Source organism: Silurus meridionalis, chromosome 3, assembly GCF_014805685.1.
Source record: "Silurus meridionalis isolate SWU-2019-XX chromosome 3, ASM1480568v1, whole genome shotgun sequence".
Classification (NCBI taxonomy): Eukaryota; Metazoa; Chordata; class Actinopteri; order Siluriformes; family Siluridae; genus Silurus; species Silurus meridionalis.
Window position 1 is genome coordinate 33,236,104 of NC_060886.1, and position 27,213 is coordinate 33,263,316.

The window sequence follows — 27,213 nt, forward strand, 5'->3', positions numbered from 1 at the left end:
ATTTTACAGGAATCAAGCTTAGAGAGGGTGAAAAGTGCACTGTATCGGTGATAACTTGTTTCTAGCGTGCTGCACGTTCCCAAAGTGCAGTGTTGGCTAGACATTATTAAGTAACCATTAAGACCTTTGCCATGCAACTTGTGCTCCTCCTGGCTCGTTGGTCTAGTGGTATGATTGTCGCTTTGGGTGCGAGAGGCCCCGGTTTCAAATTCCAGGAAAACCCAAATTTTGCCCACAATAACCTTTGTTGGGGTGAACAAGAGCTATCAGACAACTGTATCGCAACAACTATATGATAATTTGGTTCTCACTTGGTGCTTGTTACTTCATAACACCAAAGACGTTGAAAACCCATGAGAGCGATTTCTTGTCTTTAATATACTAAGGCCATAATAAACAACTTTTAAATTACTCTGATTTCATGCTGAACATTCTGTAAATAGATTACAAAGAAACAAAAAAAAACCTTAGATCTCTGGCTGTTTGGATTTCGCTTTTCCGTCACCAACATGTGCAGGGTGTCAGAAATCAGAAGTAATTATCTATGGGTTTTAACTTGGAAAAGTGCTGCTGCAGTGTTAAAGTGCATTGTTCTGACAAAACAATCTGCAGAGAAATTGTAAGAAACCAAAGCACAAACTTAGTAGGCAGGATTTGAACATGGCGCAGGTAGACCCCAATCTTTGTGGCAAAGATCGGCTCGGATCTACTCTTCTGGCTTCCCAGCGGTGCTGGGAAACGCAGTGGTATCCACTCAGCCATGATTATGGAAGGTTTTCCATGACCTCTGCACATCCCTCAATGAGTCGAATGGTGCTTGCCTGCATCAAAGGACATCAATGACAGTCTTTCTGTTTGGTGCACAAAGTAGGCAGGTCATTCGAATCCAGCATTTGTCCTCTTTACCCATGTACTGATCACATGCAGATCTTGAAGTAATAGGATTTTAAAATAGGTTTTACTTTTCTCCACTCTGAAATAATAATTCATTCATATCTGTGATCTCAATTGATGTCCACCTCTCTGCTAATCACATGCAAGCACTACATTCTTACCCTTATTATGGGCTTTTTCTTCGTATGCACCAAGCCTTTGGAATTCACTCCCTCCTCACATCAGAGACGCACAGAACTTCATTACTTTTAAATCCCTTTTAAAAACTCATTTTTTATGGTTGCTTTTTTTTACCATTTTGATTTTGTGTGTAATTATAAGTATGTATGTATTATTTTGCTCTATTTTTGTGTGTTGTATTCTTGTTTTCCTGTATGTAAAGCGCCTTGAGAAGCTACTTTAAAGGCGCTATATAAAAATAAAGTTATTATTATTATTATTATTCCCAGTGAAAGGTGGCTTATATAGAATTATGTGACATTTTCACCTGTAGGGAAATTTTGTTGGTTGCTCTGATCATTTCAACTTGCAAAATAGTCCAGCTAATATGAAGGAAAATGGTTCTAGTCGATTCCCCACTCTGAGTTGGAAATTGGACTGAGGTATGAAACAGGTAACATTTAGCAGAGGATGGTTTCGATCCATCGACCTCTGGCTTCTATACGGTGCTGGGAAAGGCAGTTTGGTTCTTGTCAATATCAAATGAAGCTTCAATTGAATTTGGGTTACAATACAAAGGATTCAGTCGGAGACCATGCTCAGCTATCAAGATAACAAAACAAGTGTTCAAGCCAGTGATGTCAAATGAAACCTAGACTTTTAGCTTGGTGACCATGTGTAGGCCAAATGGTGAACACGCAAAAGTCACGGACATGTTATGTTCGCGGTTTAATTATATACGGGTTTGACTTATAAAAGTGCTGCTGCAGTGTTAAAGAGCTGTGTTCTGGTGGAACAATCTGCAGGGAATTTGTAAGAAACTAAGATTACAAACAGTGTAGGCAAGATTTTAACATGACGGAGGGAGACCCCAATGGATTTCAGATCTGTTGCCTTATCCAATCAGCCATGACTACACAAGGTTCTGCCTGAAGTCTGCACATCCATCAATGAGTCAGAGACAGAGAGGAAAAAAACAGTTAATACAGACAAGCAGGCAGATGAATGGACAGACAGACAGACAGACAGACACACAGACAGACAGACAGACACACAGACAGACACACAGAATGGTAAATAGAAAAGACAAGCAGTCAGACTAAATCTAAGACTGACAGACAGATAGATAAAGACAAAAAAGCTGACAAATAGATGGCCGGATGAATAGACAGACAGACACAGACAGACAGACAGAATAATATTTGAAAGGTACCAGACTCAAGGTTCAATACCTTCAGGAAACTGAGTGTTGGATGCTTTTTTTGATGGTTGGACACTAGATTGTGATGGTGGGATGCTGGTTTGCGATGGTTGGATGCTGGTTTGTGATGGTTGGATGCTGGTTTGTGAATGGAGGGAGAAGCCGGAAAAGCATAGGAAGGAAAAAATGCATAAGGGCGCATGGAAACCAGGGGATATTTTATGAGGTTAATATTGAAGCTTCTGCTAGAGATGATGAATGCGGCGGTGCAGCTGTGGCTGCAGTGAAAAGAGACTTGTTGAATTGTGTTCACTGGGTTTCCTGCTTTAGTTAACGGCATTCATTCACGCTGTATGAAATGTCTGTGATGCAGCGCTCTGTTATACTGCATATCTGTATAATTCTATAGCTGTGGCATCATAATGATGTTATTAAGAGGGGGATTGGGACTGAAGACCTGCCACTGTATAAACTATTAGAGACAACGAGTAACGCTGTGCAGATCTACTGTGTATTTTATTTATTTATGTACAAAAATATACAATGTTATGACTATAATCTATAAAAAATATTTATAAAGAGATCACATTTTCAGGCTTTATGTGATGATGGAGGAAGCTGATCTAAGGCACTTGGTGACGGCTGAGGGAACGCGCTTAAATGTGATCTTGTTGTGCTTCAGGAAAAGTTACAAAACAAAGCCCAGGTGCTCGTAAACTCTTAGTAAACACTTCATGGAGAAAACATGAAAAGGAAAAGCATTTAAACACATGCAAAGGTTATTAAATACAACATGCTCTAAAAATAAAACACACCCAAATACACAGGACCAAAAACAGTGTTATTAAAAAAGGAGCTTCTCTGCATTTAAATGATGCTTTTTCTAAAACAACTCATATAAAGTGCCAGGAAAATTCCTTTGGGGTTTTTAGTCATTTACTTTACAAAAACATGCTGTATGTTACCACTGAAATGTTGCAGTAGTTCTATATTATGAATCTGGACTTTTTCAATGAAGAACAAAGCATGGAGTAGAATAAAATAATAACACTAATAATAATAATTATAATAATAAGAGGAAGAAAAAGAAGAAAACAGAAAAAGAACTGCATTAGATATAGAAAAAGTTGAATTGTAACCCACAGTTCACATTGCCAATTGTCAGTCTCACACTGCCCTCTAGTGGCACTATCAGTGCTTGATTTTTGCTTAATTCTGAGTAAATATTATTAATCATTTGTTTGTTTTATAATATGTTTATGATGTATCTCTCTCTCTCTCTCTCTCTCTCTCTCTCTCTCTCTCTCTCTCTCTCTCAGACTAGAGTACAGGTGTGCAGTAAAAAAGCTCACACATCTGGCATATTAAAGAGATGTGTGAGGATGTGACCAGTGTGTCAGGTTTCATTTAACACTGTATCATTTTATATGCCTTCATCCTGTACAAACAACTGATGATGTTTGGGAGTGTAGATGAGAGAGCTGGTCTCATATTGCTCCAGAAAATTATTATTAAGTTACTGAAAATAATTTGCATTGTTTAGTGGCTGTTTCTCTGATGTAGTGACTGTCAGAGTAATGAAAATACTCCACCATGTACAGTAATTGGGTGACAGTAGGTGGCGCAATAATGACCTTGTTTATTCATGACAATAGAATTAATGAGGTCAACATTAATAAAAAAAAAACACAAAGGTGAAGGAGAGAGATCTCAAAGTGAGCTACCTAGTAGCTGAACTCGTAGCCTAATCAAAAAAAGCCCCACACTGTGGCAGAGACATTAATGCTACCTGCCTGCAAAGCCGCTGTCAACAAGATGCTCGGCCCTGACGCAGTTAAAGAAATAGCTAAAGTTCCTCTCAGATTACACAATTACCAGACGTATTGATGAAACTAAAAACAGAGAGACACTGAGAGCTGCTGAGCAAAAGCTTTGTGTGTCTTTCCTCAATTCCTGCAGGAAATCATCGTTGTGTTCATCTAAACAGCCCCAGATTTCACACTGAGTGACTATAAACTAACTGAGAGACTGAATTAAGAAAGAAAGGAGACTAGTGGTAAATCTTTTCTATAGTTGTGAGGTGACTGATACACAAAGCCATGGAGCAGTTGGACACTGGGGAGACAATCAGATGAATGAAAGTAGAAAATGTGATAAAAACCTAAAGTTTATTGTAAGATTTGAGTCATAATTGTTTAGATGCACAGTGTAGCAGCAATGACACAAAATTCACTTCACTACAAGAGCAAAAATTATAGAAAAAATAAAGAAAAACAGATTAAATAAAAAAAAAAAAAATCCAATGTTATTTAAACTTTACAGGCAAAAAATGAAAAAAAAAAAAAAGAATAAGATATTTTCTGTTATTTTTCGCATTGTTTATGTCAAACATTAATTAATCTGTGTGTGTGTGTGTGTGTGTGTGTGTGTGTGTGTGTGTGTGTGTGTGTGTGTGTGTGTGTGTGTAACGCTGTGCAGATCTACTGTGTATTTAATTTATTTATGTACAAAAATATACAATGTTATGACTATAATCTATAAAAAATATTTATAAAGAGATCACATTTTTATGTGATCTCTTTATGTGATGATGGAGGAAGCTGATCTAAGGCACTTGGTGACGGCTGAGGGAACGCACTTGAATGTGATCTTGTTCTGCTTCAGGATCAGTTACAAAACAAAGCCCAGGTGCTCGTAAGCTCTTAGTAAACGCTTCATGGAGAAAACATGAAAAGGAAAAGCATTTAAACACATGCAAAGGTTATTAAATACAACATGCTCTAAAATTAAAACACACCCAAATACACAGGACCAAAAACAGTGTGTTATTAAAAAAGGAGCTTCTCTGCATTTAATTGATGCTTTTTCTAAAACAACTCATATAAAGTGACAAGAAAATTCCTTTGGAGTTTTTAGTCACTTACTTTACAAAAACATGCTGTATGTTACCACTGAAATGTTGCAGTAGTTCTATATTATGAATCTGGACTTTTTCAATGAAGAACAAAGCATGAAGTAGAAGAAATTAATAACACTAATAATAAGAAGAAGAAGAAGAGGAGGAAGAAGAAGAAGAAGAAGAAGAAGAGAAGAACTGCATTAGATATAGAAAAAGCTGAATTGTTAAAAAAAAAGTTGTCAAGAAGATGCTCGTCCCTGTTTTTCATTAAAGTTGAAGTCATTAATTCTATTGTCATGAATAAACAATGTCATTATTGCGCCACCTACTGTTACCCAATTACTGTACATGGTGGAGTATTTTCATTACTCTGACAGTCACTACATCAGAGAAACAGCCACTAAACAATGCAAATTATTTTCAGTAACTTAATAATCATTTTCTAAAGCAATATGAGACCAGCTCTCTCATCCACACTCCCAAATACATCAGTTGTTTGTACAGGATGAAGGCACTATAAAGTCCTCATCACAGTGTTAAATTAAACCTGACACACTGCTCACATCCTCACACATCTCATTAATAGGCCAGATGTGTGAGCTTTTCTACTGCACATCTGTACTCTGGTCTGAAAGAGAGAGAGAGAGAGAGAGAGAGAGAGAGAGAGAGAGAGAGAGATACACCGTGAACATATTAAAAAACAAACAAATGATTAATATAATTAGCACAAAATTAAGCAAAAATCAAGCACTGACAGTGCCACTAGAGGGCAGTGTGAGACTGACAATTGTCGATGTGACCTGTGTGTTACAATTCAACTGTTTCTATAATTAATGCAGTCTTTCTTTTTTGAAAAAAAAATCCAGTCACAATATAAAACTACTGCAGCATTTCAGTGGTAACATACAGCATGTTTTTGTAAAGTAACCCCAAAGGAATTTTCCTGCCACTTTATATGAGTTGTTTTAGAACAACATCAATTAAATGCAGAAAAGCCCCTATTTTAATAACACTATTTTTGTTCCTGTGTATTTGGTTGTGTTTTAATTTTGGAGCATGTTGTATTTAATAACTTTTAATTAAACCTTTAATAACCTTAATTTTCATGTATTCTCTATGAAGCGTTTACTAAGAGCTTACGAGCACCTGGGCTTTGTTTTGCAACTGATCCTGAAGCAGAACAAGATCACATTCAAGTGCATTCCCTCAGCCGTCACCAAGTGCCTTAGATCAGCTTCCTCAATCATCACATGAATTTGATCTCTTTATAAAGAATTTTGTACAGATAAAATTTATAACATTGTTGTTAGATTTTTTATCATGCCCAAACGAAACTTAATTCTTGGAGAGGTTTTCCATACGATCTGCGATGCCTGTAGGCCTTCCTGAATTCAGGGAAGAATCACACTGCACACAGCAAATGCTTCCTCTTCAGTTTATTGCAGGCAGCAGAACGTTTATATACACATACAGAGAAAAGAAACCTGACCTAGCTGTTTCCTGTTTAGACAAGAGGATATACTAGCTGGAGATGTGTGAGTCCAGATAAGACTCCCTGTTTACCTTACAGACTAACATCGTAAATATTCTATAGACACTGAACAGACAAAGGAATGTGTGTGAAACAGTGTGAAAACCGTCTTAACACTAACAATTGTATATTTTTGTACATAAATAAAAAAAAAGATCTGCACAGCGTTACTCGTTGTCTCTAATAGTTTATACAGTGGCAGGTCTTCAGTCCCAATCCCCCTCTTAATAACATCATTATGATGCCACAGCTATAGAATTATACAGATATGCAGTATAACAGAGCGCTGCATCACAGACATTTCATACAGCGTGTTATATCTTCGTCAATCAGTTCCACACGGTGAGTCACAGTTCTGCGTAACAGACTGATTTTTTCAAACTTGCCTTTGCTCTCCGGACACAAGACACCTGCCGTCTCTACCATGCATTCTTTTAAAAACCTGCCTTTGGAGAAAGGCTTGCTAGCTTTTGCTAATTTGAATGCCAGCAAAAAGCTTGCCTTGGTACTTGCTCTTGAATCGCAGTTTGCCTGCTTGCTAGCGTAGTCGGCATGCTTCATAGGGAGGTGACGGCTGATATTGTACTCGTTGAAAACCGCGACAGTTTCTTGGCATATTGGGCATACAACGTTCAGTGAAAATATATTTTGTTGTTCACTCCGTATTAAACACTCGGCGCTCACTATCCACTTTTCTTTTCTTTGATAAGCTAATTTTTGCAGAAGGGCTCATAAGATGGTCACGTTCGGCGGGCCGGATTAATAAACCCAACGGGCAGTGTGTGGCCCATGTCTGGTCTATAGGATCTTTACAATGTGTGTATGTAAGGTACACAGAAAGTGTTTGTGTGGGTTCACACATCTCTGGTTACTATGTTTTCTTACCCAATCAGGAACAGTATTAGTATTATTTTTAATTTTGCCTCTTTTTTATAATATTGATTTATTTATATTTGTAAGAAAAATAGAGAAATTCATGCTGCATTAATTGCACATTAATAAAATAAGTGCTGTTAAAATGAATTTGGGGTAATGTGTTATTAACTCGGTTATTTTGAAAGTTTTTTCAGTATAAAGGACATTATATAAAGGTCAACCCAAAGTTGTTAAGCTTTTTCATGAGCCATTTATACTTTTGCATCTTCTTTGTAGAATCTGTACAAAAACACATAATTTGACTTAATTTAAAAACAATGTGAGAAAAATGCACAAGAATCTGTATGCGCTCTGTTATACTGCATGTATTATATGCTGTATAATAATGGTTTCTACAGCTGTGGCATCATATTGATGTTATTAAGAGGATGATTGGGACTGAAGGCAGATGATTGGGTGTAAAATGCACGACCCGCCACTGTAAAGAGACAATCAATAACACTGTGCAGATCTATTATGTATTTTATTTATTTATCTACAAAAATATAAAAAATTTAATCTATTAAACATTATTTAATGTGATCATTTTTTTTGTCTTTATGTGAGAACAGAGGAAGCTGATCTGCTGAAGGCACTTGGTGACGGCTGGAGGAACGGGCTTTGTGAGGTCTTTTCTCCACGACTCCAAAGCGTTCAGAGCGACTTTGGGGTTGCTGGGTGCCAGATCATGAGTGGCATAAACCACTGCGAGCTGCAGCTCCCACGGCAAATCTGCACACAAAATCCATCATAAAATTAGGACTTGCTGAAGCACTTTCCTGTTGATAGAGAACTAAACATCAGAGAATAAAGATAAAGATTGATAAAGGACTTGTTTATTTGATACCTTTTTGCCCCCTGAACTCATTTACACTTTTCACCAGATCCTCAACTGATGCTGCCACGTTCTCCTTAAGGCCATTTTGGCCAAGTCGCCTGTTTGAGATGGACAAAGAACATGAGTGAAAAACAGAAGAATCCAGAAATATTGTGAGATAATGCTCTAAAACAGGATTTACAGAAAACTTACCAAGTAGCCTGAATATTGCTGCTACAGAGACGTTTCTGAACTTTGTTTCCTCTGTTTGTGTTTGTTTCAGCCAAGTATTCAAAATGAGCCACACACTTTTTCTGAAAAATAAAAAATTGGACATATTAAGTTTTCTTGTGATAGAATAGAATACCATCAATTGTAAGTTTATGCAACTAGAATGGAAATTTTGCAGGATTTGGGACACACTGTCTCATATGAGTCTCACATTTGCCAGTTCGTAATCTATTAAATGTTCAAAAAAACTAGAAAGATGAGAATTAAACACATTGAAGCAGTTTCACATTCAGTACCGTATAACATGGGAGACGGTCCAAATCCAGCCCAGTTGTGCACAGAGAAGGTCCAGGCTGAATACGTAGTCCCAGGCAGCAGGACAGAGATCATCACCATACCAACTGCTCTTCTGGAAAGTCAGACTTTTGTCTTTCAGAAGAGCCTTCAGTGTGCTGGTGATGGCTCTGTAGATGTCTCCAGGAGGCTCCTGGCAGAAAATACATCTTTTCTTTAAAACCAGATCAATGAAACAATGTTTACAATAATATGATCATAACTGAAAGGTCACAACCAATCACAAGCGCAGATGATTGAAATACTGAGGTAGAGCTCTAACTGTGCATTCTGCTCTTTTTATAACCTCCATTTATTACTCTTATGTAAGGAGGAGTTTTAGAAAAGATTTTAGATACACATGCAAAGTAGCACAAGTTACTAAAGGGTTTATGTATCAGACAGTAGCAGGAGTAAATAATGCTCTAGAATAGTACATGAGTGTGTAATTTGAGGCACAGATTTAGTTTGTTTATTCAGTAGTGAGCACAGTGTCACATGGTTCTATATCACTTCCTTTATTAGTATATTATGAAACACAGATTTATTAGCTTGCATGTTTATTGCACTGATCTGATCATTTTTATCATAAACAGCGTCATTAACGCTGGAGTTCAGTGCAGTTTCTTTGCTGCTGGTTATCAGCACTAATACACTACACTAATAAAAAAAGACTAAAATAGTGATGTAGAATAGTGATAGATACTTATTGATTTAATTCTACATGAATTTATAATGAATTTACTCCGTAGATCACATGGACATTGGAAATTAAAAGTAGATTAAGAATGAAGTAAAACACATAAAAATTTCAGTTGAAAAACGATGTTTAATGACTGTTCTGGTGACTGTTGTGATGAGAATCAGCTACTTACTGTATCCCAGTGCAGATATTTGCTGAGCAAGTAATAAATCTTTCCGTATGCCTTCATTTTGCACACGATGTGAACGGCTCTGCATAAAGGGCTGTTACAGGAGAAAACACTTGGCCATGCTGTCACCATGACCATTATCAGTTTTGGGGCTTGAGAAAAGTCTGCAAAGGAAACAAAATGATATCACAGATTTAAAATACACTGTTTATGAAGAAATACAAAACCAAAAACAGAACACAATTGGCTTCTTTATATCCCTTTTTTTTTCTATTTTTTTTTTATTTATTTTTTAGTAAATATATAATGAAATGGCAATATAATCTCACCTTCTTTGAGAAATCTGTAGGCGAGGGCATGTGCTTTATGAGAGTCTCCTCTCTTTTGACACAATCCCACATAAACCCTACAGAGAGACTGCAGGAGTTCATGTCCCATAGACTCTTTCTCCGCCTTGATCTTCTCCAAAACCGCTTTCAGAAACGTCTCTGCCAACGACTAAATGAGACGGAAGAAAAAGTTCAACCAACATCCAACTAAATCAAACCTGTATTAAAGTCATGTTTTTTAAAACAAATAATAGGGGATTAAGACTTGACTGTAGATTTGGTTTAGGAAAACTACTCGACTTTGCATAAACCAAAACCTGGAGTAAACATTTTACATGACAAATCATATCTACTGTTCAATTTCAGAACATCAGGACCAGTGAATTATGGATTGACTATTAAAACTGAGAAAACTCAATTCCAGAGCTATAGATTTGCATGTACACTGAATAAAATGCATGCGTTTGAATTAATTGCACACTAAATAAAACAGAAGATAATCACTGACCTCGTTCACACAAAACTTGGAAATGACAGATTTTTCTTCATCTGTCAGAGAAGGAAGGTCACATTTCCTTTAAGAAGTGCATCTATCCAGTTTGGAGATAAAACATCTGCACAGGAATCCTGCAGTGTTTTTAATGCACTAGTGATGAGGGATTGATCAAGTCGAGGCTTTTTAGCGGCACTGGGTGGTGGCATGTCTGATGCAGCTCTCTTTGTTCTAATATGAACAAAATGTGATCAAATCACATGACACAGACAATTCTACAGTATAGATAATACACTGGGAATGTGATATTACAGGAAATAATCAGTATAAATAAAGTAAAAACAGTAATAGAAACTTACTTGTTTGTGTTGGTGTCCTGCATCTTTAAACTTTTTGTATATAAAGTGTGCAATTATTAAATGTTTCGAAAAATATCCACAAGCAGTCCTGATTGTCCTGTCGCCAGAAAAAGAGATTGTTTGTGTACTCGTTTCCATGGAAACGGGCCGTGGTTTTGTGACATGTACTTCTTTTTTGGTCTCTATTGATTGGTGCGTAGTGGAAAAGTGATGCACCAATCAGGGACGCGGACGCTACCAGAGAGGCGGAGTTTCTAGGATCAACGAGCCATTACTGTAAGACTGATGGGAAGATCGGATCATTTTAGTGAATCGGTTCTTTGAATCTTATTCATTAAAATTATCGAATCTTTTTTTAATCATTTATTTCCTCTACATAACCTACAGAGATTTTGCGATGCTTTGCTCACGCGTGTCCGGTAGAAAATTAACGAATCACTCTTTGAGACGAATCGTTCTTCTGAGTCACATTAAAGACTCGTTTAGAATCAAGGAATCGTTCATAACCGACTTATCACTACTCTGCATCATCAGTAATGAGCTCCGGGAGAAACTCCGTGTTCCAGGTGGAGGATGAAGACCCTCTGCCGGGATGGAGCGACTGTAAGACCCCTGTAACGGTGACTTTCTAGTCTTTATGGGTTTTATTCTCTTGGCAACACCGAGTCCCGCACTTTGAGAACCACTGAGCTAGGCTAACTAGCCGGCTAACTAATCTTAGCTTCAGTAGATTTCATCTTCAGGTTAAATATTCTACATTTAGTGAGTTATAAATAAATTATAAATATCTTAATAAAAAATAATAGAATTTATTTGTTTTTGGTCAACGTTTAGTTAAATATTCTAAGAAACTAGTTAACACCAAAACAGCGCTAGCAAACCCGGCTAGCATGAGGCTAATGATGATGTCTCCTACACCATTAACCGAAATGTCCATTTCTGCTCACTGCAACATTTCTGGAAATTTTATCATTAATTTTTTTATGTTTTTTAGTCAAATTTATTATTTTTTCCTGCAAGTTCACCTGTTTGAGGCTTTTAATGTGTGATTTGTTTCTCAATAATAATAATAATAATTGTAATTATAATAATCATAAATATCACAATTAACTATTATTTTAATAATCAATTAATCTAATGATTTGTTCCAATTAATTGGATAAAAAACACTTTTATAATTAGATGTTTTGCTTATTATAACTGTATAAAACGCTAATTCAGAGTATTCATGTATAAAAATGTACTTTAAAAATGCTCAAGTCACATATTGAGTTTAACAATCTTTAATTTAGAGATTTTAAAGTTTATAGTAGCTGTTTGTTGACGAGTGCATGTGGGATTTCACCTTGAACACATTCACTCATGCTGCATTTCTTCTTTCTGTAAAAAACACAAAACAATAAATCATTTGAGTATAAAAGATGAAGCAATTTGTGTAAATCAACATTTGTATTGTATTTTACAGATATTCACAAACATACTTAAAATATTTATATAAAATACAATAAAACATTGTTTTGACCATTTTTGTTTAAAAACTACAGACATTTTGTTCAGTTGTGAAAATATTAACATCTAGAATATATAACGAATTAAATTTTGTATGATAATGAAATGATATTTGCTTAAATTAAATATACAAACATTGAAAACAAGCATTTGAACATAGTAAAGTTGCAGTAAATCACGTTTGAGAACAGAAGTTACTGTTGTAGACAAATGCTATAAAAAGAGAAACGCAGCAAATTAACAGACTTAATGGAAAAAAAAGGAAAAATATGCATTGGTGTACAAATGCTGTTATTTGCTGCTTTCAGATTTAGTGTTTGTTCCCACTGTTTTAATTAAATCATCACAATGTCACTTTATATAAACCAAAACCTAGAGTAAACATTTTTACATGACAAATCATATCTACTGTTCAATTTCAGAACATCAGGACCAGTGAATTATGGATTGACTATTAAAACTGAGAAAACTCAAATCCAGAGCTATAGATTTGCATGTACACTGAATAAAATGCATGCGTTTGAATTGAATGCACACTAAATAAAACAGAAGATAATCACTGACCTCGTTCACACAAAACTTGGAAATGACAGATTTTTCTTCATCTGTCAGAGAAGGAAGTTCACATTTCCCTTTAAGAAGTGCATCAATCCAGTTTGGAGATAAAACATCTGCACAGGAATCCTGCAGTGTTTTTAATGCACTAGTGATGAGGGATTGATCAAGTCGAGGCTTTTTAGCAGCACTGGGTGGTGGCATGTCTGATGCAGCTCTCTTTGTTCTAATATGAACAAAATGTGATCAAATCACATGACACAGACAATTCTACAGTATAGATAATACATTAGGAATGTGATATTACAGGAAAATAATCAGTATAAATGAAGTAAAAACAGTAATCGAACTGATCGAACCGATTGTGCAACCTGATGCTCGCGAGTCACGACAGAACAGATCCAGTGTGACTCCCGAAGTTACAAACAAACAGTTTACACAATAACACTTCAATAAACTACACCATTTTCACATGATGAGGATTACAGCATTCACTCACAACCAATTTCATTATCGATTATTATGTGATTATTGTTGCAGCTCTAATAATAAATAATAAACTCAGTGTTTCAAAGAGAATAAAAACCCATAAAGTTTGGAAAGTCACTGTTCCAGCAGTCGTACAGTCGCTCTATTGAACATTTTTCTACTATTGAACATCAGGTAGCTGATAAGTGTGTAAGTAGTAGTAGAATATAGTAGACCCTTTAGACCAGGAGTCCTGTATGAGATCTGTTTAATGTGAATTGTGTGTTGACATGACGTCCCTCCTGAAGGTTGTCGGTTACGAGACGGAGACAAAATGGTCTGAACTCTTCCAATTAAAATCTCAAGAGGCAGCTGACGGCAAACTTTTAACGACCTTAAAGTGTAATCTATTAATATAAAGTGTGTGTTTGGTCATATGAGGGGATTTCAGTCAGCATCAGGGGGTAATTTTGCTGGTGTCGGCATAAAGACCAACAGCAGTGTGTAAGAGCAGTGTCTCTGTTGTGTTACAGCTCCATCAACATTTTAATTTTGTAAGGAGCGCGAGACTGAGAGGAACCACCACAACCAGAGTCCACCCACATCCAGCTCAAGTTCCAGCTGTGGAGGAGAAACCAGCTGCAGCTCAAGTTCCCGCTGTGGAGGAGAAACCAGCACAATTTTTTAAATCAGTTAAAGCTCCTTCAGCATCTGTGAGTGAAGTCCAGATCTACAAGGACACTACATAACAACACACACACACACACACACACACACACAGTGAGACAGAGTTCTCTCCAGGGTTCAGAGGCTCAGTTTAATACCATGTGATTTTATTGATTGAAGCACATTTTATTTTAAATATGTGAAGCTTTCTGGCACTACAGAGGAGGTGACGCTGCCCGACTGCCTAAAAAAGTTGCAATTGTGAGAAAAAAAAACTTTTTTGGGTAAACCTTTTTTTATGTGGCAGAAACAGACTTCCATATGAATCTTCTCCTCACCCTCACTGTTTTCTCCTCTTTCCTCAATTTTTTCATTCTGCAGCATCTTTTACTTCCTACCATCTGACTTCAGTTCATCACCTCACCATCTGTGTGGCTTTTTCCCCTTTTCACTTTTTGTGTCTCCAGAATGTTTGTACACCAGTCAAGCGTTTGTTGTTTTTTTTTTTTTTTTTATTTATTTATTTTTTTTTAAACACAATAAACACAAACCTTCAACATCTCAGCATGTCTCTGCAATTACTGTCCTCACAAAACGTGGGGCACGAATCCACCACCCTGAGATTAAGAGTCTCATGTCACATGGGCCTCATGCAAAACACACGCCGGCTACTGACTGCTGGTTTAGAGCCAAACGTGGTTTATCCAAACCACCAAAGGAGATGTTAATGAAAGATCTCTGTTGTGCAGTTGGTTAGTGTGTTCTGCTGTTGCTCCTGTTAAAAAGCTCAGGGTTACAAAGGACAGGAACTGCTGCTGTGATGTCCGAGTGGTGAAGGCGTTAGACTCAAAATCTAATGGAGTTTCTGCTCACAGCGTTTCATCAATGTGTGATAGTGATTTATTGTTAAGTCTTTACTGTGTGAAGTGAACGATGTACAGAAGTGTTTCATGCATAGAAGAAACGTTGGAAACAAACATAATCTGGTTTACTGGAGGTGAAAGTTGTTTTGCTGGGACGAGGAGGAAGAACATTAAAACTTACATTATCTCTTTAGGAAACATGATTCATCTTGTGCTTTCTACAAGATCAAAAAGGTTCAGAAAAATCTTTTTAAACAAAAACATGTTTCAAATGTCTCAGACATGTCTAAAACGTCTCAAAAGGCTTTAGGAGACGATGAGTGGACATCTTGTCTGTGGCGGTAGAGGATGATGAGTGGACGCCTGCCTGTGGCGGTAGAGGATGATGAGTGGACGCCTGCCTGTGGCGGTAGAGGATGATGAGTGGACGTCTGTCTGTGGCGGTAGAGGACGATGAGTGGACGTCTCGTCTGTGGCGGTAGAGGATGATGAGTGGACGCCTGCCTGTGGCGGTAGAGGATGATGAGTGGACGTCTCGTCTGTGGTGGTTTGGCAGCACTGGGGTTTGGCTCTGAAGCTGGAAACACACCTGCTCCCCGTCAGAAGAAATAGTTTGATCTGCTTAATAAGGTTTGTGCTGACAAAAATGTATAATAGAAGATGATTAAACACAGTTCCCATAACCTAAAGGTCTTTAATTGTACAGAGTGAGAAATGTCCAATGCAGGTCCACGGCCATTTAAAACTTTTCAGAAACGTCTTTGTGGATTCCACCCTCCTAAAGTGTTCATTTCAGACTTTCAGGTAATCCTCTCTTTCATGTCACGTCACTGTGAACCTGCACAACTATATTTTAAGCTCAGTTTATATTTATGACCTGCGTAACTCATATAAAACATGGCAAGCAAGAAAAAAAAAAAAAACAATAGATTTATATATTTTTTAATTGCCTTCAAATGTTGCCGTTATGAGACCATTTATTACTAATTTTAATGTTAAAGTGTGTTATATTTATAGATCTTCAAATCACTTGACTTCTGCCCTCAGACTCTCACTAGTGTACAGAGATGATTGTGGATTAAACATATTAATGTGTGAATGTTAGATTTTGCAATGTTTCTTCTTATTTACATCTGTAAAAAATACCAAGACTAAAAGGTAAATAAAACCTGTTTTCCACACTCTTTATTGTTCTTTTACCAGGTCGTAAGTGTTCCACCTGCTGCAAGTGTTCCACCTGCTTTACTCCACTCCTACTGCTGTAGCGCCCTCTACCTCCACCCCCACCATTATACAGCCTGCACTTACATTATCACTGCTCATTCATTATTTTCATATTTCAGTATTTACTCCACACGCAATTATCTCTGGAACGTCCCCAAAGCCTTTTATAGTCATATTGTCTTTTATTGAATAGAAGATCATTTGTGTGAATTTTAAAAAGAGCTTTATATGTCATCATCATCATCATCATCATCATCATTATTATGTTTAAATTATAATATACAATATGTGTCTTTACTACCTGGTAGTCAAAGTTCATCTCCTTCATTCAGTGATTCATCTGCATCCAGACCTGCTGTTTCTTCTGTTCTGCTCCTTCAAACATTTCCTCCTCGTGTTTTGAGCCACTCAGAGACTTGATATTATATTATTTATATTATTATTTATTTTATTTATTGTACTGTTTATGAATATTGTTTGCTAATGTTTATATCGCTGTGTAATGATTCTAATTTTGTGGATTTACTACTATTATTATTTATTGTTATTATTAGTTGGTGTTTTAAACCCACTGTCACTTTTTATCATTGTACGTTTATATTTATTGTTAAATTGTAAAATTGTAGCATTTTCAGTAAATAAAAATAAAATGTTTTATTGTTCATAGAACAGTGACTCGTGATTTATTCTGTGAACCTGCTGAACCCATTATCATCTTTATTATTATTATTATTATTATTATTATTATTATGAATATAAATATAAAGCATTAATGCAAAACATGTATCCTATATAATGAAAAAGAGACTTTTGATAAAATAAGTGTAAAAGTTAAATAAATACATTGAGAAATGAATTTATATATTTCATGCACTTTATTGCAATTTCCAGTAAAATGTAAAAATGTCTGAAGGTTATAAATTAACCTGAATGACAAGTGATTCATTTTCATTCACATTATTTACATTCACATCATCAGTATTTGTGTAGATTATTAGGTGATTTTAAACATGCCTGAGGTGAGATCTGAACCAGCATCATTCACATCAGTGATTTCCACTGGGAAGAACATAACAATTTAGATAAATAAGATGTTTTAAACTCAGACACCACCATCCACTTTACACCTTATGTGCATGAGAACAAATATAAAAAATGGATATAATGAAGTACAGTTAAAAACTTTACTGGTTTACTCACAAACTTTTCTGTGTGCACTTTCCTTTCTGTGAGCTTCTTCAGACCTCATCCTCACCAGTCTAAAGCTTGTCCTCCTCCAAGGGTCCAATCAAGTGGTGGTTCTTGTCCAGGGATGTTCCTTATCTGTGGGCATACAATATTCTCTATAATGAACCACTTCCATGTTACTGAATTTTAAATACAAAACATTTCTATTAAACAGTTTTTTCTTATGATAAAAATCCCACCATTTGTCTACATCTAGGCCTTATTTGTGTGTGGTTAAAACTCCTCTCTAAATATATTTTCTCTTAAGGTTAATGTTTTTCTCTTAAGATTAATGTTTATTGAACTCTTTTTGTTAAAAGTATTAACGTATATGTTTATAATGTAAACAATTATAAACTCTTTCTGAACAGAGTGGGGTCCATCCTGATTATGTTCCTCATCAAAACCACTAAGAACTTGAACGTGATCTTCAGTCAATTTAGTGATCATCAGCACAGACCTCATAGTCTTCACCAGAGTCTGGATTCTTCTGAAAACACACACAAAAGCCCTACATCAGTCCTAATCCTTTTCATCTTGTAGTAGCTATACATTTAGCTGCAACTGCACTAATAGTACATTAAAAATGCTACAAACTTACTAATGAGAATCAAAATGAGTGCGACTCAGCTTTAGACAGTGTTTTTCCATCTGCACTAAATGAATCTATTCTTAAACAGACTGCTCCAGTGTCTGTGTCTGTCCTCCATCTGCTGAAAATAAATGATCTTCAGCTGATCTTCTGCTCATCCTACTGCAATGTGTGCTACTTACACGTGTGTCCTCACTGGTGTCTTCACCTGGTCTTCTGCTCTGGTTCTGCTGCAGGATGGAGGGAGTGTGTTGCACTGTTAGAAGATGGAGGGATCAGTGGAGCAATGATAGAGGATGGAGGGAGGACAGGATTTAAGTGAATCAATGCTTCAGATCAGTGAGATTACAAGATGGATTTAAAGCTGTAGATTTTATAGGAGGGTGGATTTTATTTGTACATACTGTTCTTTCCTTTAAAAATGGATTGAGGGGTTGGTTTGGGGAAAGGAAGAGGCTTATTCATGTTTACTCCAATAACATCACTTGGGAGGGGCAGATTTGATTCTACCCCTCTGACATCTACCCGGATGTCTGCCCTGGAGATTTAGTGCAATGAAACGGTACTTGGCAGTGAGCTGCACAGGGTGGAGCTGGTGGATGGAGCTCACGTGGCTCTAAAGCAGATGAAGCATCAGTGGAATTCATGATGGAGATGCTGAAGCAGCTGGATGTTTTTATTTAATGGTTTATAAATTTATAGTGTTTTAAATGTCTTTATTACACAAATTACAAACTATTTAATTTAATTTATTAAATTTATTTATATATATTAATTTATTTATATACATTTTAATTTAATAAATAAATTTACACCTTTGGCTGATCTGGAACACTTGGCTGTTGCAAACAAGAACAGAGCAAACACCGTACTAAGACGTCTCTGTAGCAGCAGTTTTCAGGCTACTTGGTATGTTTACTGTAAATCTTGAATTTGAGCATCTTCTCACATTATTTGTGGATTGTTCAGTTTTTTACTCATGTTCTTTGTCCACCTGAAACAGGACGACTTGGCTAACAAGGGCTTAAGGAGAAACTCCCAATGTCAGTCCAAAATCTGACAAAAAAGCATAGATGTGTTTGGAACAGAAAAACTCAGGAAAGATATCATTAAATCTTTATTCTCTGATGTTTAGTTCTTTATCAACAGGAAAGTGCTTCAGCAAGTCCTAATTTTATGATGGATTTTGTGTGCAGATTTGCCGTGGGAGCTGCAGCTTGCAGTGGTTTATGCCACTCATGATCTGGCAGCCAGCAACCCCAAAGTCGCTGTAAAGATTTTGGAATCATGGTGACAAGACATCACAAAGCTCATTCCTCCAGCCGTCACCAAGCCTCAGACTCTCTTTATGAATGATTTAATAGATTACTTTAATAGTGATTTACATCTAAAACTTTTGTTCATAAAGAAATAAAATACATTTTAGATCTGTACAGTGTTATCTGCTGTCTATTATAGTTTATGTTTATGTGGAAAAAGCCTGTATGCTATAGACTTCATGATGGAGACATCAGACAGTTTGGATCAGGACCAGCAAAACCCATCACAGTGAGCACTGGGACCTCAGGGCCGTATCCTCAGTCACCAGCAGTTCACACTGTGATTTATTGTGGATGATCAAACACACACCCTCCATACACACTTTTACCCTCTGTGGTGACTGAGAGCCAGGAAATGATACACCAGTGGAAGGTTGAAAAGTCACACCGTAACAAGAAACATGTTGATGTGCTGAAAACGGTGCACAATGAGAAGAAAAAATGTTGATCATGTCAACAAAAATAAAATTAAACTGGTCTAAAAATATAAAAAGTAGAAAGTACAGATATTTATGTACAAATTTAATGAGTGAAAGTAAAAAAGTGTAAAAAATAAATAGTGAAGTAAAATACTGATAGCAGAAAAACCGACTTAAGTACAGTATTGAAGTATTTGTACTTCATTACTTCACACCTCTGCATTTTACACAGAGTCTCAACTCTTTTGGAATTGGGGTTGTATTTCAGAGATTTTGTAGAGAAACAGGAGCAAGAAGAAAAAAAGAAGCCAAACTGAAATCCAGTCAGAGTTTCTCACAAACTGTTCCTGCAGGATGCAGACCAGGCAGCCGTCTCACATGAGCTGTTTTTCAGAACTTTCTATTGAAATATTTAAAGTTTCTCAAAGTCTGTTACACCAAACCATAAACAATCAGACAGTGCCATGTTAAGCCTTCAGGCTGGATGCTGGTTTGTTATGGTTGGATGCTGGTTTGTGATGGTTGGATGCTGGTTTGTGATGGTTGGATGCTGGTTTGTGATGGTTGGACGCTGGTTTGTGATGGTTGGATGCTGGTTTGTGATGGTTGGATGCTGGTTTGTGAATGGAGGGAGGAGCAGAAAAGCATAAGAAGGAAAAAATGCATAAGCGCATATGGAAACCAGGGGATATTTTATGAGGTTAATATTGAAGCTTCTGCTAGAGATGATGAATGCGGCGGTGCAGCTGTGGCTACAGTGAAAAGAGACTTGTTGAATTGTGTTCACTGGGTTTCCTGCTTTAGTTAACGGCATTCATTCACGCTGTATGAAATGTCTGTGATGCAGCGCTCTGTTATACTGCATATCTGTATAATTCTATAGCTGTGGCATCATAATGATGTTATTAAGAGGGGGACTGGAGACCTGCCACTGTATAAACTATTAAAATCAAATCAAATTTTATTTACATTTACATTTGCAGGATTTAGCAGATGCCCTTATCCAGAACAGCGTACAAAAGTGCTTTGAGTCTCTAGTAATGAATAAATCTACACTGGTACACAAGATTACAAACTTAATATAAATATAACTCTTGAATTCAACAAACTTGGAAAGTGCTAATTGAAGTATTTCAGGAAGAGGTTGGTCTTCAGTCGTCGCTTGAAGATAGTCAGGGACTCTGCTGTACGGACATCTAGGGGAAGTTCATTCCTCCACCTCGGTGCCAGAACAGAGAAGAGCCTTGATGTGTACTTACTTATTTGTCACATACATATACATACAGAGTACAACATGCAGTGAAATGCGGTAACTATGTAAATAAAAATATAAAATAAACAAAGAAATAGAAAACGTAGCCGGAGCAGTCGTGACCGACACCGTCTTGATGACAACGAGTAACGCTGTGCAGATCTACTGTGTATTTTATTTATTTACGTACAAAAATATACAATGTTATAAATATAATCTGTAAAAAATATTTATAAAGAGATCACATTTTTAGGCTTTATGTGATGATGGAGGAAGCTGATCTAAGGCACTTGGTGACGGCTGAGGGAACTGTCGGAACTCAGAGCCCGTCTCTGAGGCGACACATCGAGGGTGGATTCCTTTGCTCAGAGGATTCCCAATAATGCTCAGCCAATTCTAGAAAACACAAATATAATAGACACAAACCGCCAATGAAGAATCCTCAGTCCTGGATGAATAAAAGCAAAACTTCTTTATTCCATGCAGGTTTCAAAGAGCTCAATAAAAGCTGGGTACTTCACATCAAAATGAACAGCACATCAACAAATGATAAAGCATGCCAAAGTGAAGAAGTACACTGACTGTTGTTTCACGCTCGTATTTATACCTTGTGGCCACCGTGTCTTACTATTTTTTTCTACTTCCTTGACCTTGAAGAATTCCCCTTATGTCTCGGTCTTACCTTCTTTGTCCATAATTCCCCTTATGTCTCTGAATTTTGCCTTCCTTGTCAATTCCCCTTATCTTTGGCCTTGGCGTTCATTCTTTCAACAATACCATATTTGGAGTTCCTGTGTTTTTTAGTTCCCTTATTTTCCGGCCCATAATTTTATATTAAAAAAAAATATGAGTGAGTATAAAAGGCTTTTACTTTTCTCTGGTTTTAACCATACATTCTTCAGTCTTTCAAGTGTGAACAACCTTTTTACGGCCTATTTTGTCCTCCTGCATTTGCAATGGGTAAGTGTTATGTTTTATTCTTTTATAATGCTGTTCTGCTATTCTACTTACATTTGATTGAGTTATAACATTGTTTATAGTTTGTTTACGTACTATGCTTGATTAATTAATGGCTGTAAGCGCCTAAGTTATATTTTACCTTGTGCATTCTGAACTGATTGTTACTCAGTGTATATGATTTTCTTGAGTGTTATCCTTTACTTGTGCTCAACCGTCACTATGATATTCCCTTTTTAACATCTTATCTCTGTTGGTCTCATTCCCCAGCTCCACCACGCCGATCAGCTCGGTCTCATTCCCCAGCTCCACCACGCCTGCCTCCCAGACCATCGGCCCTGGGTGCTCTTCGCAGACAGTACCGCCAACTTCAGCTCTCCTCTCTTGCTGCTGAGTTTACTCATTTTTTAGAACAGCTCTCTAGCCCAAATATCCCAGCTAATGCCTTCGTGCCTCCTCGCATTTCGCGGGGTCTTACAATGCTTGATGGGAGTACACAGACTTCCCCTGATCTCAGCCGTCGTCACGACTGCTCCTGTTTTCCTGACACGACACCACAGTTTTCTCCCTATCCTTCACACTGGTCTACCACTGGTTCTTTCCCTGCTTCTCCCGTTCCGCCAAACCAGCGTGCTCCTGTGTCTTCACCCATCCCTGGACCAAGCTACGCTTTTATGTCCCCTGTCCATGCTTCTGTGTCTTCACCTGGGCCTAGATTCAACTACTCCTTCATTTCCCCTGCTGCTGCAGAACCCCATACACCCTGCTATTTCAATAAAGACGATTAATCTCCCTCAAGTTTGTTTCTTGTCCTTTTTTGCCTATTCCATACACTCATAACATTCAGTCAGTTTCTAGCCTACTCACACATGTAAATACCTTATTATTATTATTAATACTTGATGTACATAAAGGTCTATTTGTCAAACTTCATCTAATAAGTTCTATATTGCTTATTAAGGTACTTAGGTTAATGTTATTTTGATAATATTAGTTTGATTATAACACACACTAGATATGGTTGATTGAAATGTTTTTCTCGACATTACTCCCCCCTCTGAGACTTTATAGTCTCACATTCCACTTATAATCACTTATAACCGTTTCTTAATCATACATATTCATGTAATACAGCAGTAAAAAAAATCTTTGACTTCTTTGGCATGTTGTAGTTTTCTTCTGACCCAGATACTTTGCGTATCGCAGGGGGTCTTGTTGGAGCCCTGGAAGAGGTTACTAGCACTTTACCAGGCACTCGAGTGTTGCTATCCACGTGAATATGTTGGTCCAAGGAAAAGGTCCATTAAGGCTTGAATAATAACAATGAAAGGAATAATAAACAAAGCAACAGGAAACAATGAGAAAAGCAAAAGGAAACGAAATAAACGAAATAAAAGCAAAAGCTATAAACGAAATAAAAGCAAAAGCTCAGAAACAGATCAAAAAAAAAAACAAAAAAAAAACTAAGAAACAGATCGACATTACTCGACATTACTTTACTCCCAGATCGACATTACTCGACCCAGATCGACATTACTCGACATTACTCCCACCCTCACACCAATGGGTGCGCCAAAACCACAACATCGATGAACTAGGAGTGGGCGAAAAACCCTGTAGACAATCATACCAGGGAAAATTCCCACCCTGCCCGCCAGTGGCGCGACAGTGGAATCACCACCAAGGTCATCCTTAGTCGTGGGTGTACATGCAGTTAAAATAGAAAATACATGAACAAAAGAAAAATGAAATCAAACAATGTAGTCCTCATAAACGTGGTAAAGCTATGATACAGGCTATAACCGCTTAATCCAATGAGGTAAGGGAGCAGATATATGGCGACCAGTCCGTAATGCGAACCACACAGCATTGTACCATTTTAGACGGGACCGTCTACCATGCACTGAAACTACCTCTGAGTCTCTGGCACGCTTGTGATATCTGTGACACAGGATGGGGCGACAGTGCCAACCCCAGTGTTTTGCTGATTCCGTTGTCCATAGAACATAGCCTCCTAAGGTAATGGTGTAGTATGTTACAGTGGTGCGTTGCATGACGAAGGTCGTAAGCAGAAAACTATGGGTGTTTCGGGCTCTTGTCGAGAAGGAAAGAACCCCAAATGACTCAGCCAGGGAGATTGCGCGACGTATTGTGAAGACTCGGGTGACCATCTGGAGTCCACCAGGAAGATCATAAACAGAGTTCTGAATGGAGTCTAGCCACATCCCCTCTGGGGAAAACATGTTAGCATGGCGCAAAATGGCGGTCACTGGTCTACGCTGGTCCTCATCTGTTTCCCAGGCAAACTCATCCCTCTGTGGAGGAAAACCGAACCACTCATGGGGTCCACCATGGCATCGTTCACCCAAAGGACAGTCGTCACCGTTTTGGCACCACAAACAATGTGTCTGATTGTCATAGGTTAGGCTGCACACGCCTCACAAGGACCCCTGAAAGTGTTGAAGGCGAAGCGATATCCCTCATAACATGTTTCTGTGTATGCACACACCCCAGGAAACAGTCGCAGATTCGGCTGTAGCCACCTGGGTTCTCTGGCGGCCATGTTCCTGCACACAACATGAAGAACTCACAACAACAACATGGTTTATACAACATAATGTGGATTAGTAACGACTTAAAGCAAGTGTCATGAAAGTGGGAAATATAGAAGTAAACCTCCACGGGTATGTTATTAGTATCTAGATTAATTAGACAGATAGATAGATGGCTAGACAGATATATCTAATAAATATTAAAAGGATATGTTTGGTGTACATTATTCTTGTCCTTTGTTTGAACCCAAAATATCTGCTTTCATGTCTTCATAGACGTTATGGTCCATAGCTGCATAGATATGTTCTGTAGTAGATTCCTGCTCCATAACAGCCGTCATTGGGAGCTGTACATACTGTCCGAACAGTGAGTGCACAGTCTTGCTGATAAGAGCACGGAGACAAGGTATGCCGCAGCAAACAAAAAATGCCACGGCTGCAAGAATAATGGCAAGTGTAGTTCCAATACGTATTAGTCCCGCCAGCCAGTTTGAAGAAAAAAACCAACTCAGCCAACTAGTAAGTGCGGATTCCTTCGCATTATTGGAGACCATCTCATCACGAGCCGCCATACGTTCTAGTAGAGTGTGTAGCGGACCTGCAGAGCCAGTGTGAAGAGGAATAACCGTGCAACAGTCCTCCCCAATTAGATGGCACACACCTTGATCTGGGCCAAGCATTTTGTCAATAGCAAATCTATTCTGTACAGCCATTAATGTAGTGGCGTGAAGTTGTTCTGATATTAGTTTTAAGGCCTCAATTGTGTGATTGATAAAACGTTGTTGGTTGTACCAAATATAATTTATCCAGGCCATATTACGATCTATTTGGATCCAAGGGAGAAACATTGTCAATGCTTTGGGCGCCTTTATCTAGAGCAGCAAACTCAACCGGAACACCTACTGGTGTGCCCTTCCAACTTATATAGATGTCAGGATCTGTGCCCCATGAGGGCAAGCTAGATTTATCAGTGATCGTGAGATGCTTGTTCTTGTAATTATTCACGATACTAGCTAACGATGTTTGGTCAACGTCATCCTGAAAAGCGCTTCGACGTCGTTTTGATCTAACCAGGTCGTGTAAAAGGGTCTCATTTACTGCCATAACAATAAGACGTCCCTCTAGGACTACCGGTGCACAGCGACCATGCCACAGGCTAGGTAGAACCTGCAGCACTTCCTTTCCCCCACAGAACCAGAATATGTCTGCTAGGGGCAATGTGCCTCTTCTCAAGCTGGGGACATAAAAATGACTACGTGTTTCATTGTCACATTTCTGTGTAGAGTCATTACAAGATAGTCTCAAGTTAAGTATGTGGAACGCTGCATCAATCTGTTGGTCACATGCCTCCTTGGGCAGTGATCCCACATTAACTACTCCTCTTGCATGGAGGCACAATGGGAAAGTTTGTCCTGGTTGCACAATTACCCGCAAATCGTCATTACTAAGAGTAGCCAGAGGCTGATACTCGCACGCAGTACTTCGTGAGTGCATCCAGTGAGCTCCATAATCAACAGCAGCTGAACCCAATAAACATATAGCTGGACATAGATGAGTGGTGTTATAGGGTGCTTTATCACATGCCTCTATCCCTACTGTTGGCATAACACGAGGTGGGCGGCGAGACCTTCTGTCGCATACAATGCATGTAGAGTGGGGCACTGCTGCACGCCCTGAATTTACCAACCATTGTCTGTACAAGTTAAGGTTTGGTTGAATGTTTGTAGTTTCTGGATATAGCTTTACTGATGTTACATTGATTTTTTCCGCACATCTGAGACAGGACGGGGCTTTTGGATTTAAGGGATAGTTGGGGTTCTTATATCTAAAACTAAGTTGTATTCTAGGTAAGTTCATCCTTTCTTGCCAGTTAGGAACATATATAAGGAATCTATACAAAACATCCCCATAGACTAGAGATTCCACGAAGTTCTTTCGAACCTGCCATGTGGGATCCCCACTTGGGGAAAACCATAATACCACAATAGCGCAATATCAACACAACTACGGGTACCCAACACAGGAGGTATAACTGCGGGTACTCCTGTGACTACTACAATGTCTGTTCCATTTTCTGTGTCAGTTATACGAGCCTCGAGTCTCATCTCGTATTCAGGAGTGTCTTGTATCTCTGTAGAGTTGCGAGGATGAACTAGGGATATGGTATATGTTATAAATATATGTTTTGCAGTTACAGGAAAAAATGATAGGACCTTGGTGTTATTTAAAACGCCCAATGCACATCGAAGCTGTGCTGCAAGCACGTTCTTGCCGAATATACAGAAATTTTAGCAGCCTGTGCTGCAGTGAGACCGGTTTTAGCGTGGCGAGTTAGGGTTCCTGGTGGTAGAGATCTCTTATATCTGTGTGTGGACATGTTACGATTTACTGGGCATGCTGCGGGCTGAGAGCAGTTACTAAGGGAAATGTCAGGCACAAGGACTGATACTTTTGCTGGATGATGTGAATAACAGTTAATGACAATGTAGGTGCAAATGAACCATACTACTAGAGCCATAGCGAGTACTGCCCAGTATCTTTTGGTGGGAGTCTGTTTGGACTTTAGGGAATTTTTCA

The 27,213-nt window shown here is 37.9% G+C and overlaps 1 protein-coding gene and 2 long non-coding RNA genes across 3 annotated transcripts; 2 read left to right on the forward strand and 1 right to left on the reverse strand.

Annotated features, from left to right (window-relative positions):
* Positions 1-8,235: 8,235 nt before the first annotated feature.
* On the reverse strand, positions 8,236-8,530 carry LOC124383022. The gene is made up of 2 exons (XR_006925184.1): positions 8,447-8,530; positions 8,236-8,331 (listed from the first exon to the last, which is right to left on the reverse strand). It is a non-coding gene; the product is annotated as an uncharacterized LOC124383022 (long non-coding RNA).
* A 7,076-nt stretch (positions 8,531-15,606) lies between these two features.
* Positions 15,607-16,910, forward strand: LOC124383038. The gene is made up of 3 exons (XR_006925202.1): positions 15,607-15,724; positions 15,801-15,898; positions 16,298-16,910. It is a non-coding gene; the product is annotated as an uncharacterized LOC124383038 (long non-coding RNA).
* A 5,029-nt stretch (positions 16,911-21,939) lies between these two features.
* LOC124383006 (rho guanine nucleotide exchange factor 15-like) lies at positions 21,940-22,882 on the forward strand. Its single transcript, XM_046845399.1, has 2 exons — positions 21,940-22,087; positions 22,355-22,882. The coding sequence occupies exons 1-2, from the start codon at positions 22,084-22,086 to the stop codon at positions 22,870-22,872; spliced, it is 522 nt and encodes a 173-aa protein (XP_046701355.1). The 5' UTR covers positions 21,940-22,083; the 3' UTR covers positions 22,873-22,882.
* The last annotated feature ends 4,331 nt before the right edge of the window (positions 22,883-27,213 follow it).